Below are 12,824 nucleotides of genomic sequence, written 5' to 3'. Positions count from 1 at the left end.
TCTGTCTCACCCGTTTTTTTTCCTTTTTCTGTTCCCTAGTCCCCACATCACTGTCCTCATTATCCCCTCCCTTTTCACTTTCTGACTCACTGGGGGGGTCATCAAGAGCCGAATACCCAGCGCATGGCACAGAGCGCTTTGACTTTAATTCCTTCATTTTATCAGTCGCCCTTAGGGGGCACAACGTGTCCCTGCTAGATTCATATGACGGGGGATTATTTCTTTCTGCCTCTTTTTGTATCCTATCTACATCAGCATGAAAGAGATCTGCTGCTACAGAAAATAAATTCCAAATTGTAAGATGCTTCTCTAAGCTTTTCTTCTGCCTAGTTTTATTTTTATTTTCTTGTAAATAGCTCAGGAGAGATAATAATTTTGGACGATCAAATGATCCATCCTGAGACCAGCTCAAAACAGAATCTTTTCCTTCATATTTGACCCATTTCTCATGTATTTTTTCAATCTGTTTTTTTTCTAATGGGAATAATTCTATGACATGCTGCAAAGGGGAGCATTTTTTTGAACTATCTAAATCTAAATACATAGCATATACAGGAGGCTGTTCTTTCTTATCTGCCCCTTTCCCTTTCATTTTATTCTGACTATTACAATTTCTCCTATAAAGCCACAATCTACAAAAATATACTACTGCACCTAAACCAAGAAAATATACAAAACAGAAAACTACAAAGCTAAACAAATATACTACTAATAAGTCCACAATGTAAGCTTACTTACGCGTCTTCTTATTTCTCTTTTTAGCAAGCCCAGGAGTTGTCACCTGTATGTCCACGTCAGTAGTTTGATCAATCCCACATCAGTGGAGCACAGTAATCAGGCGTAAACAACGCTTGCTCTCTCAAAATCCTGTAAAAAACTTCGTTAACAACAAACACTTAATTTGTTATTCGTCTCGCCTTCTCTTTTCCGTGTGCGGCCTAATTGTACTCCTGGCTGGCTCGCCACTTTGAAGAGAAGACTAGACGAATTTCATATTTAATATAACAGTTTATTTACAATTCTACTGATTACCCTTAATTGGGATAGTCAGGAAGCATTTCTGTACTCAAATCATATCTACACAAGCAATATACAGCAAAGATATTAGCATGCTTAAAGCTAAGGAGTCAGAATGAATGCTTAAAAACAAAGCAATGTACAGCAGAGAGAGAAATCAGAGTGCTTAAAGCAATGCTATAGACAGACAAAGAGAAATTCAAAATGCTTACTTATTTCTTTGTTCCCTCTAGTTTTATACCGGGCCTCTGACTAATTCTCTCATACAACATTCCTGTGCAAGTCTCTGAATACCACAAACTGTTAATCATGTGCAGAACATCTGCTTTCTATTACCCCCCTATTTAGCCCACAGACTTTCTGGAGCCTGCCTTTGGCTGATGGATGTGGGCCCCATCATGTCCCAGGAGATTTAGTGTTGAACCAGCTAGCTCTGCTGTTCTTTGAAGCATTCCACTTCAATTTTTAATACTTTTATTCAACATTTTTATGCTTTTGTTCAACATAGACAATCATGCTCAGTTCCCTGGAGTCTTCTGGTGATGGTGATGGTCTGTAGCATTTTGTACAACAAAGATCCATTTTTATAAATGGAAACCTATTTAAGAAAAAAAGATAAGCATGAATAAACATGTTTAATAGCCCAGTTGGTCCGAGGCAATCACGCAACAAAGAGTTTTTAAGATCAGTGGCCCTCGACTATAGAATAGATTTCTTATAGAACTTCATAGGGGGGGTTTTTTTTGGCTTTCAACAGCTACTTTTCATTAATGGTGATTTTCGTTTATCTTCTCACCTGAAGATGGTGGTTTCCAATTAATATTACATTTTGGTTTCATGATGCTCATGCGTTCTTATGATGTACATGTATTCTCGGGCACAATTGTCAAAACCTAAGTAAGCGTTTCGTATTAACGTTTTCAAAGGCACAAAGCGTGGGATGACTAAAAGTAGAGGCTTAGGGGTCCTTTTACTAAGGGGTGCTGAAAAATGGACTGCGCTGGTGTAGGCGCGTGTTTTGGACTTGCGCAGATCCATTTTTCAGCGCCTCTGTAAAAAAAGGCCTTTTAATAAAATTTTTGCCGAAAATGGACATGCGGCAAAATAAAAATTGGTGCGTGTCCATTTTGGGTCGGAGATCTTACCGTCACCCATTGACTTAGCGGGCAAGGTCTCACGCGGTAACCGTGCAGTAATCGTCTACGTGTTTCTGCCGCGTGCAGGAAAATACAAATGAATTTCCGGCGTACGAGTAAAAAAATGAAAATTACCACCCAGGCCACGTGGTAGCAGGGCAGTAACTCCAAATTGACGCTTGTTGGGCGCCCCTAGGAACCTACGTGGCTTAGTAAAAGGGCCCCTTAGGTTTTAAGTGCTCTGGGGACCTCCTGTATCAGAATGTATGTCACCTTGAGCTTCTACCGAAAAGGCCTGAGCTGCATCAAGTCATGTGACATAACTGCATTTTAGTGAACAGCGTGGTGTGTCATCAGCTAAAGGACAGACAGCCTGGCAAGTTGGATAGCGTGAAGTGTGGCCTTTGGTTAATTTATTTATTTTTTGTCTATTAGATTGTAAGCTCTTTGAGCAGGGACTGTCTTTCTTCTATGTTTGTGCAGCGCTGCGTACGCCTTGTAGCGCTATAGAAATGCTAAATAGTAGTAGTAGTAGTAGTAATTACTATTTTTTTGGGTGTAGGGTTCCAGAACATATCGCACAATATCGCACTCCAGAACGAGTATTAGAGGTTTCTCACCACATCCCAGGTGCTAAATATACTTCCCTTTGTCTGCAGTCCTCACAGTGGTCCAGCATTTGGCAGCAAATTCTTTAAAGTGCGGACTGAATCCTAGGTGTGATTTTAATAGCCTTTGGCCTGCTTCCTCTCCTCTGAATTTTTAGTGGTCTGCCCAGCACATACTGGGCATGAATGTGGAGAAGAAGGGTTCCAGCATAGCCAGGGCAAGCATGAGGCTCTGTCACCACACCAAGAGCAAAGCTCGGAATAGTATGGGGAGGAGTATTGTAGCGTCCTGTCACCTACAATAAAGAGAAATATATATTAGAATATATATTTTTTAAACATAAATATAAGTCAGGCAGAACATCCGTCTCTGGACTCGCACTCAGATCAGTTCTCCAAATTACTTCTGTTACACAAATGCGCAAATGGATGGATACAAAAACATACTAAGGGTTAATGCATTCTTACATCTATCTGTATTATAATATACTCATTCACTGCACTACAGTACGTTTTCCTGTCTAATCAGAACTTCACCTACAAAACGAACACAGCCTGATCTTTGCATTCTAGTTTCACTATGTGTCTGCCAATGAAAAAGGGAAAGTTTATTAATGCTGGGTAGATTCTTAAGAGAGTCACAGTGGGAGAATCTATTGTAATAAAGTGGATTTTGTTTACTGGAAAGGGACATAAAGCTTTCAGACTCATAAACCCCTCCCTCTCCCCCACTGACCAGTTCTCACCAGTACGAGTACGCATCCCGTCGCCAGTCACAGAGACCGAGTACTGCCTGGGGATATAACTGAGCGACTGTTGCTGCTGCAGCAGGAGATGGATCTACAGGATTATTTGACATATTTAAATACGTTATCTTTAGCCAAAGTCAAGACTTCTTTTTACATTGGCTGTAAACGAAGTACACCACGAGGTTAGATGTAGCTTAAGGTCTCTATTCTTTTGATTGTCTTTTATTTTCTGTTATCAATTTAAGTATTCTGCTCATTGCAGGATATTCTGTTATGGTTATGTTTTTTTGATAGCTTTTCCCCCTGTATTGTTATTAAATGAATTCATGAACTGCAACACGGACCCCTTTTCTACCATGCGGCCTTTTGTTAAAAGAGAAAAAGCTGATGCTTACCTGCACAAGCGTGAAAAAACACGGGTTACAGGAGGAACCAACAACTACCTGTGCTATCCTGAAAAATTCAGAAAAGGGAAATGATAAATAAACACACGATTGTAACTTAAATTGTAAATAAAATACAGCCCCTAGAAAAGAACAAAAATGCGCAGCAACCTCGATCAACGGCCAACCGATGTTTTACAGCACCATGCGTAATCCCGCTTTACGACAGGACGCACTTTACGACAAAACAACAAGCACCCCCTACGCACGTGCGTCCCGGCTACTTAGCTTCATTTTACTACGCTGTCTACAGGGATTAGCGCCGCTACGCCTCTGCACAATTTTGCCTATACTAACTTCTGATCATGCCATACCGCTACACCGCGCTACTACGGCGTTGGAAGAGCGGTGTTTCCAGAGCGCTATCTAAAATAGCGCCGGGGTTTGATCATGAGGGTGTCAGCTCCAAATTTTGACCCTCAATTGGTCTGACACAACAGGAACTGGGATTGCTGTCCCTGTGTGTCGGGAAGGGAGAAACAGATGGATGAGTTCTAATCCCTCATAATCTGACTGGGGGAAGGGGAACAAATGTCTGAGAAATCAAATCCATCTTTCTATTTGTGAAGAACGTCCTAGGGTCCTCTCCTTCCTCCAGAAAGGAGGGACAGAGAAAGAGAAATTGTTGTACCGATGAATCTTTTACACTGGGAGAGAGAGATCAGTTATTGGTTATCAGATGCACTGCTGACCACATTCAAAAGAAATGTTTCTCCCTCTCACTTGCTTCTCTTACACCCCTGCTCCCCCCTCTGGTCCTCCCTGGCCCCTCTTAGGCAGGGACTGGTGTTAACGGGGTGGAACAACAAGGGCAATTGCCCTGGACGCCCATGCCACTGGGGGCCCCACATTTCTCTGAAACTGAAGGAGAAACAGACCCCCCCTCCCACAAACCAACCTGTTCTTAGACCTCTCCTGACTCCCTAAGGTTTATGAAAGCAATGAGTCAGGGACCGTGAAAATGGATAGGATGGGGATGTGAGATCTGCCTCTTAAGTGTGACCAAAGAGCTCCAGGTCAGCAAGAAACAAATCAGATCAGTCCAGGTTTTGCCCTAGTTCATGCTGGAGATGCGCTCCTGGCAATTACCACAGAAAAGTAAAGAAAAGCCTGAACTGGATCAGGCTCTAGAGCTCTGTGCCCCTCCTCCCTCCTGGTGTCAATAATGTCTTATGCTCCTACCCTTCCCCCCCCCCCTCGCCTTGCAGCCATCAGGCCAAATACAGAACACAGCCTGATCAGCCTGCTCCATTGCCACTCTGCATGGTAAAAATGTTAATTTGGAAGCAATTTTAAACCAGAGCTACTTTCTTCCCTTCATTTCTCTGTCTAGTTTGTCCTTTTCTTCTTATCTTGACAGCAGCACCCTAGCACCTTGTGCCATGAACAGACACATACAATACGGAGCTATTACTAAGCTCCCAGGGGCAGGTACCAAGTCTCTCTAACCTCCAGTTTTTTTTTTCCTGTTCTTTATATTTATGATTATTTTTTTATTATGATGTTATGTTTGCTCAGGTGCAGAGAAAGGGGAAGTTCAGGGCAGGTCAGTAAACACTGAATTTGAATAGAGTTGGAAGGAGCGATCCCCGAGCAAACTCCAAGGACACAGCAGCAGAGAGGCACATCTGCAGACAACGGGGTCAGTACCTATGAAGGGCCATTTGCAGGGGAGTGGACCTGTGCCTTCTTGATACAGAGAGAGGCGCAGAGTTCAAAAGCAGCTTCTCCAAATGTCCAATTCCTCCAACCCCCCTCTAGTCTCACCACATTTCTGAAAGAACCTAATTGGACATCTTTTGAATCCCTACCACCACTGCCAGTGGGAAAAGGATGTGTTTGTACAAACCGGGTAATCCTCCATCTCTCCAACAACTCGGGGTGGTGGGTGGAGGCGGATGCTTGAATGTTTGGTTACGTAGCCTTCTCTTCCGCTTTCTGTCTTTGCCTCTCCAACTTTTGCTTTTTCTCTTTTCAGACTAGTCAGCCTTGCAGGATTTGTATAAGGTCTCCCTCTCCTGGCTTTTTCTGGACACAGAGCTGCAGATGAGGAAGTGGAGTTGAAGCAACCACCACTGCAGATGCAACGGAAAGATCTTCCTCCATCTTCGGGTGTTGCTCAATCATGTCGGCTCCTCCTGAGTCTGTGGATTGTGTGTTCAGCCCGGGATTCTGAAGGTATGAATCTAAAAAGTTTTCTGTCTCCAAAGTTAAGGAGTCTGCCTGGTTGAGGTAATAGGACGCCCACTCTGCTCCTCCCTGACCAGTCTCGTGCCACAAGCCTGACCTTGTGATGAACATCACCACCACCACAGGATGTGACATTGACTTCAGGGCCGGCAAGATGTTCGTCACCAGCTTCTACAGCATTATCTTCATCCTGGCTCTGCCCTTGAACTGCCTGGTCCTCTGGGCCATGGCACCACAGCTGAAGACAGAGCAATGCCTCCCGGTATATGCCATGAACCTGCTGGCCTCCAACCTCCTTCTGCTTGCAGCTTTACCCTTCAGCTTGGCCTACGTCCTTCAGAACTACCATTGGACTCTGGGGGCCGCTGCCTGCACGTTGGTCCACGCTGTCTTCTTCCTCCATCTCTTTGTTAGTGTTCTCTTCCTCACGTGGATCGCTGTGATGCGGTATGTAGCTGTGGGACATCCCCTGCGCTTCTCTGCCCTCCAGACCACCAGATGTAGCTACCTCAGCAGCGCCGCCCTGTGGCTGGTGGCCATAGCTCTGTCTTCCACGGGAGCCTTCATGCTACCAAGCCATGGGCAAACCAACAGCAATCGCAGTTCCTGCTTTGAAACTTACCCCGTTCCACGTGACTATGCCTTATTTCACCTGGTGGTCTCCATTCTTTTCTACTTCCTGCCATGTCTCATTCTGGGGATCATGTATCTCCTTATCCAGAGAACCCTCAGGGGCTCCTCCTCAGTCCAGGCTGTGGAACGCAAGAGAATCACCACCCTGCTTGCCTTCATTGTGATGTACTTTGCAGTACTCTTTGGCCCATGCCACGTCATTTGGTCCTACCGGTGTATTGTGGTCCTGCTGGGGGGAGACACCTGCTCAGTAGAGAAGACCCTGTCCTTGCCTGGACAGGTGACACTGGCAGTAAGCAACTTGAGTGCCCTGCTGGTCCCTGTGTTCTACATGGCCTCTTTCAAGAGCATCTGGCAGAGAATAAGGTGCCACACGGCAGGTACATAAGTACATAAGCATTGCCACACTGGGACAGACTAAGGGTCCATCAAGCCCAGCATCCTGTTTCCAACAGTAGCCAATCCAGGTCCCCAAAAAAGTTCATTTTATGCTACTTTCCCAGAAATAAGCAGTGGATTTTCCCCAAGTCAATTCAATAATGGTCTATGGACTTTTCCTTTAGGAAGCCATCCAGACTTTTTTTAAACCCTGCTAAGCTAACCACATTCTCTGGCAACGCATTCCAGAGATTAATTACACTGCGTAGGATTATGCAACTCTCTTCCCTGCTCCCTAACCCTCAATTCTCAACCGCCAAAGCTAATGCAAACACTTAACCCTATAAATACTGGGGCCATTCGACAAAGGGTGCTAAAAGTGAGATGCCCAAAGTCTGTGCCCAGATTTTGTTCTAGAATAGAGCCTAAGTTGGCACTTGGGCGCCATTTAAAAAGGCGGATGTAAATGCTGGCACCTAGTCATGCAACTGATAGCAGTCTATAAATTTGGCACATTCCCACTCCCTTTGCAGTTACACCTAGGTGCTCGCTTAGAGACTAGCACCTAACTGGCATTTACCTCTGTTTGGGCCCTTAACTTTCATTTTGAGTACTGTAAGCAGGTACCTCTAGGTGCAGCCAAGGACAGAACAATCTCCTCCAGCCACAGGCTCCCGGTACAGCAGCAACTTCAATCTTAAGGCTTTTATTCCATGCAGGTTTCTAGTAGACCTGATACACAGTTCCAAAAGCAGCATTCACCTTCAATCTTAAGCACATATAAGCCACCTGAAAGTGTGTGGCAAATACTCCTCTTTAAGCAGTAGGCTATCAGCACATATCAGGATTCAATACAGACCCACAGTCAGCTCCAGTCTGGGCTCTTTATCCAGTGCACAATAAACAGTAGTTCAATTCCAAATAGGTAGTTCATTCAGTTTATCATCACAGTTAAACCAAAAAGCAGAAGTTTCTACCTCCTACTCTCTTTACCTTCATAATGGGTTCAATACTTTAGGGACTTCTCATACCCAAGGGATTCCACCTTACATCCACTTCACTGGTAGATTCAATACTTTAGGGACCTCTCTTACCCAAGGGTTTTCACCCTGCATCTGCTTCACTCTACCCTCTTTTCTCCTTCTCTCCTCTTCTGGGACTCCTTCCCCTCTGCCTAATCAATCCCTGGCTTCTGCTCTCACAACCAATCATTCTCCTCTCATTAGCTTCGCCCACACTACCAGCTGAGTTAAGCATTAGACTAATGATGAGCTCCTGCACACAGGGTTTCCTATCTCTCTTTCCCCCTACTGGCAGCCAATCAACACGTCCTGCCAGCTTACACCCATGTCTTCCCCCATTGCAGCTAGGAGTCCAGTCCGGGTTCTTCATCTCACCCCCTGGCTCCTTGCCTGCAATGCCTTCAAAATCAGAGCATGACGAAATAAGAAAGGCTCTTAATGATTAAATTTGCTTTGATTGACTGCTCTGTTGTCTATAAGAGCTTTCTTTCCCCCCCCAAGATGCTGCTGCTTTTAGTGACACTATAACCCCCCCAGAGCAGCGCTCAGAATCCTCCCCTCCCCCTCCCTACTCCTAGGGATTCCTTTAGCTCTACTTGAGAAGAAAGAAACAGCTCTGTAAAAACAGAATTTGCTATGGAGAAAAAAATGTTTATAGTTAATTTAATTTTTTTTGTGCTGGACCAATCAGGCTTTTATATGCTAATAACTATTACTGTTATTGCAGTGGAGGAGTGGCCTAGTGGTTAGCGTGGTGGACTGGGGAACTGGGTTCAATTCCCACTTCAGGCACAGGCAGCTCCCTGTGACTCTGGGCAAGTACCTTAACCCTCCATTGCCCCAGGTACAAATAAGTACCTGTATATAATATGTAAGACGCATTGAACCTGCTATGAGTGGGAAAGTGCGGGGTACAAATGTAACAAAAATAAAATAGATACTATTGGAGATTCTACATGGAATGTTGCTATTCCACTAGCAACATTCCATGTAGAAGGCTGCGCAGGCTTCTGTTTCTGTGAGTCTGACGTCCTGCACGTACGTGCAGGACGTCAGACTCACAGAAGCAGAAGCCTGCGCGGCCACATTGGTGATCTGCAAGGGCCGACTTCTAGTGGAATAGCAACACTCCATGTAGAATCTCAAATAGTAGCAACAGTGGAGGAGTGGCCTAGTGGTTAGGGTGGTGGACTTTGGTCCTGGGGAACTAAGGAACTGAGTTTGATTCCCACTTCAGGCATAGGCAGCTCCTTGTGACTCTGGGCAAGTCACTTAACCCTCCATTGCCCCATGTAAGCCGCATTGAGCCTGCCATGAGTGGGAAAGCGCAGGGTACAAATGTAACAAAAATAAATCAATGTTCAGTCCTCAACAAACTTGTACATAAGCCCAGACACAAAGAAAAGGGAATGATGCAGTCGGAGACAGTCAGTGTTTCGCTGCTTGTTATGTTTCATTTTCATTTCATTTAGTCATATTTACCACTCACTTAAGTATAAAACACAGACAAATGTTTGACATGTTTATTTGCAATCCCTTCTAAACAAAGGCTTTTTTTTTTGATTAAACAAATAAATAAAAGTAAAATAAAAGCTCTAAGTGTAACGTTGACTGGACTTAGGAAGAGGAGAGATGGTGTGGATGGGCCATTTGGCCTTTATTTGCAGTCACGTTTCATGTTTCTCCGTTTTCTGTCCCTTTAAAAGGAAATAGTCCTCTTCCACCTGCAGGGAATAAAAAGTTGTAGTCTGGTCTCATGCCACAAGATGGCGTAGTTGTGCCACCAATCTCCAAATATACATATCTTTGAGGTTGAGATGATCATTGTTCATTTGTTTGGATGCTGGTGAGTCATGGTAGTTCATTGATCTTGCCTCTGTGTCTTCATCCTGTGATAGGGAAGAATAATGATAACATTTCACAGACTAAGAAACACTTTTACAGTTCTTAAATCCATATATATATATATATATATATATATATATATATATATATATATATATTACTATGTACTATTATAATGTTTTTTTTAATGCTGTTATTCTGGACCGATAAAGAACTTGTTGCCTACTTTCTGTTCTGATGAATTTGGCAGCAGCCAAAGACGAGTAGCACTACGATGAAGACAAACAGCTTTCCTCCGAAAAAGAATAGATACACTGTAAAAAAGACAATTTTCATGTCAGTGTAAAGGCCTGAAGTACAAATCAATGCACGCAGATCTGAAACGCGTTGCCACGCAACTTGAAAACTTATCTACGAACTGACCAATTTCCGCAAACTACTGAAAACCTATCTCTTCGACAAGATATATCACAAGGATCAACACATTTAACAGTACAGTCTTTGATTTATCCAGAACTGTCTTTCTTCTATGTTTGTGCAGCGCTGCGTACGCCTTGTAGCGCTATAGAAATGCTAAATAGTAGTAGTAAGTGTTCTATACTAGCTTTGCTTCAATACTATCATTCTACCCCAAACTCCTTGTAACCAAATATATTTTCTCTTCTATTTTCCATATCCTCGATGAATTGTAAGCCACATTGAGCATGCAAAAAGGTGGGATAATGTGGGATACAAATGCAACAAATAAATCCCAGTTTCACATTTCATAACCAAGCCAGGCCAGAATGTCTCTCTCCTCCCCAAGAATGCAGCAGATGTGACTCAGCTGCAGTACACTTTTCTGGCCACTCGATGGCACCATTGCGTCATCGGTACTAGAGGGTTATTTTTTTTTCTCCCCCCCCCCTCCAGAGAAACATGAGGATACACATGTAAAAGGAAAGGGGGGGAAGGGGTCGGACTTGATATACATGTACTTATTTGGTACCAGGGGCCATAGTGTAGGGCACCAATTCTATAACACTGAGCTCTAGATTTTTATACCAATATCTGGGCACCAAGATTCCATTATAAAATACTAGCAGGCCTAAGTTGACATCAACATGCCTACACGTAAACATGCCCACTGTGTCTAAATATGGCATTATAGCACATTACTTCCAGTACGTTATGCACATAAAAAGTAGACCCACCCATGCCCCTCCCCTGTAAACACCCCCCCCCCCCACCCTGCATTTAGCGTGGGATAAACATAAAGGAATCCTGTTCAGAAGGAAGGGATCCTCAGAAGCTTAGCGGAGATTGGGTGGCAGAGCCGGTGGTGGGAGGCGGGGCTAGTGCCGGGCAGACTTCTACGGTCTGTGCCCTGAAAATGGCAGATGCAAATCAAGGTCAGGTATACACAAAAAGTAGCACATATGAGTTTTATCTTGTTGGGCAGACTGGATGGACCGTGCAGGTCTTTTTCTGCCGTCATCTACTATGCTACTATGTTAAGAGCTAAGCAATGATAGAATAACGCGTAGCACTCAACTGGCGCTCACCGCTACAAGTGCTAGTATTCTGTAAGTTTACCCATGAAATTGGCAAGTAAATTTAGGTCCTAAATAGTACTCCCTACTGGGGTATAAATAATCCTTCGGGTTTTCTGTTCAGCTTAATGTACACAAACAAAACCCTTAACGTAATATGTATGTGTATTTCACGCAGTGCAATGTATAAACAAACCAAATTTCAAAAACCACTTTTTTAAAAAAATATTTTTCTCTTTGCATTCAAGTAGTGCTCAGTGACTGGACAACCAGCTCTAGACTGACTGGCAGCCATTGAATGTGTTGTTCCCGATAGTCCATCATTGCACTATACCACCTGCCTGCTGTAGATGTTGTATTGTAACTAATATGGATAATATGAAACAAAAAAATGTGTTGGAGCTTCTAAACCAGTTCCCAGTGACCATCCGTTCTTGGTGCATATAGGGCATTTTTGTTTCACTGCGCGTTTTTAAAGTGACCGAGACCTCCACTAGCCACAGCTGAATCTATTTATTTATTTCTTGCATTTGTGTCCCACATTTCCCCACCTTTTTGCAGGCTCAGTGTGGCTTACAATGTGTTATTAGTAGACAGTAGATTGGGAGATGACAGTATTACATAAGTATTACATAAGGAGGAGTATAATCAGCAGAAGAAAGGAAGTGTTGATGCCCCTGTACCAGTGGCGTAGCTACGTGGGGCCTGAGGGGGCCGGGGCCCCCGCAGATTCACCCCAGGACCCCCCTCCCGGCGAACCCGCCCCCGCCACCGCCTACCTTTACTTTTGCTGGCGGGGGGACGTCAGCAAACACATTGAAGAGCAGGAAGGACTGAGAAGAAGACGTCGGCTGGCGGGGAGTGGGATCCCCCGCCAGCAAAAGTAAAGGTAGGCTGCAGCGGCGGCGGGCTCGCGGCAGGAGGGGGGGGCGGCGCCGGGGGGAGGGCTAAAATGTGCCCCCTCCCCCAGGGCTCTGGACCCCTCTCCCACGGAAGGCTGGCTACGCCCCTGCCCTGTACAAGTCGTTGGTGAGGCCCCACCTGGAGTATTGTGTTCAGTTTTGGAGGCTTTACCTTGCGAAGGATGTTAAAAAAATGGAAGCGGTGCAAAGAAAAGCTACGAGAATGGTACGGGATTTGCGTTCCAAGACGTATGAAGAGAGACTTGCTGACCTGAACATGTATACCCTGGAGGAAAGGAGGAACAGGGGTGATATGATACAGACGTTCAAATACTTGAAAGGTATTAATCCGCAAATGAACCTTTTCCG

General features: G+C 44.4%; 2 protein-coding genes across 3 annotated transcripts in view; one reads left to right on the top strand and one right to left on the bottom strand.

Moving 5' to 3' along the window:
• Positions 1–6,297: 6,297 nt before the first annotated feature.
• Positions 6,298–7,164, top strand: LOC115457235 (G-protein coupled receptor 4-like). The gene has a single exon (XM_030186661.1). The coding sequence runs from the start codon at positions 6,298–6,300 to the stop codon at positions 7,162–7,164; it is 867 nt and encodes a 288-aa protein (XP_030042521.1).
• A 2,521-nt stretch (positions 7,165–9,685) lies between these two features.
• Positions 9,686–12,824, bottom strand: part of LOC115458116 (venom metalloproteinase inhibitor DM43-like) — a 20,066-nt gene continuing 16,927 nt past the window's right edge. For both annotated transcript variants that reach the window (XM_030187956.1, XM_030187957.1), the window contains 2 exons: positions 10,248–10,335; positions 9,686–10,065 (listed from right to left, as the gene is read on the bottom strand). In XM_030187956.1, the coding sequence (XP_030043816.1) occupies positions 10,038–10,065; positions 10,248–10,335 (116 nt within the window). In that variant the 3' untranslated portion in view covers positions 9,686–10,037. The remainder of the gene's footprint in view (positions 10,066–10,247; positions 10,336–12,824) is intronic.

The sequence above is a fragment of the Microcaecilia unicolor genome, chromosome 14, assembly GCF_901765095.1.
Source record: "Microcaecilia unicolor chromosome 14, aMicUni1.1, whole genome shotgun sequence".
Lineage (NCBI taxonomy): Eukaryota > Metazoa > Chordata > Amphibia > Gymnophiona > Siphonopidae > Microcaecilia > Microcaecilia unicolor.
The sequence above is the reverse complement of the archived record's forward strand: the minus strand, read 5'-3'. Positions and strand labels throughout refer to the sequence as shown.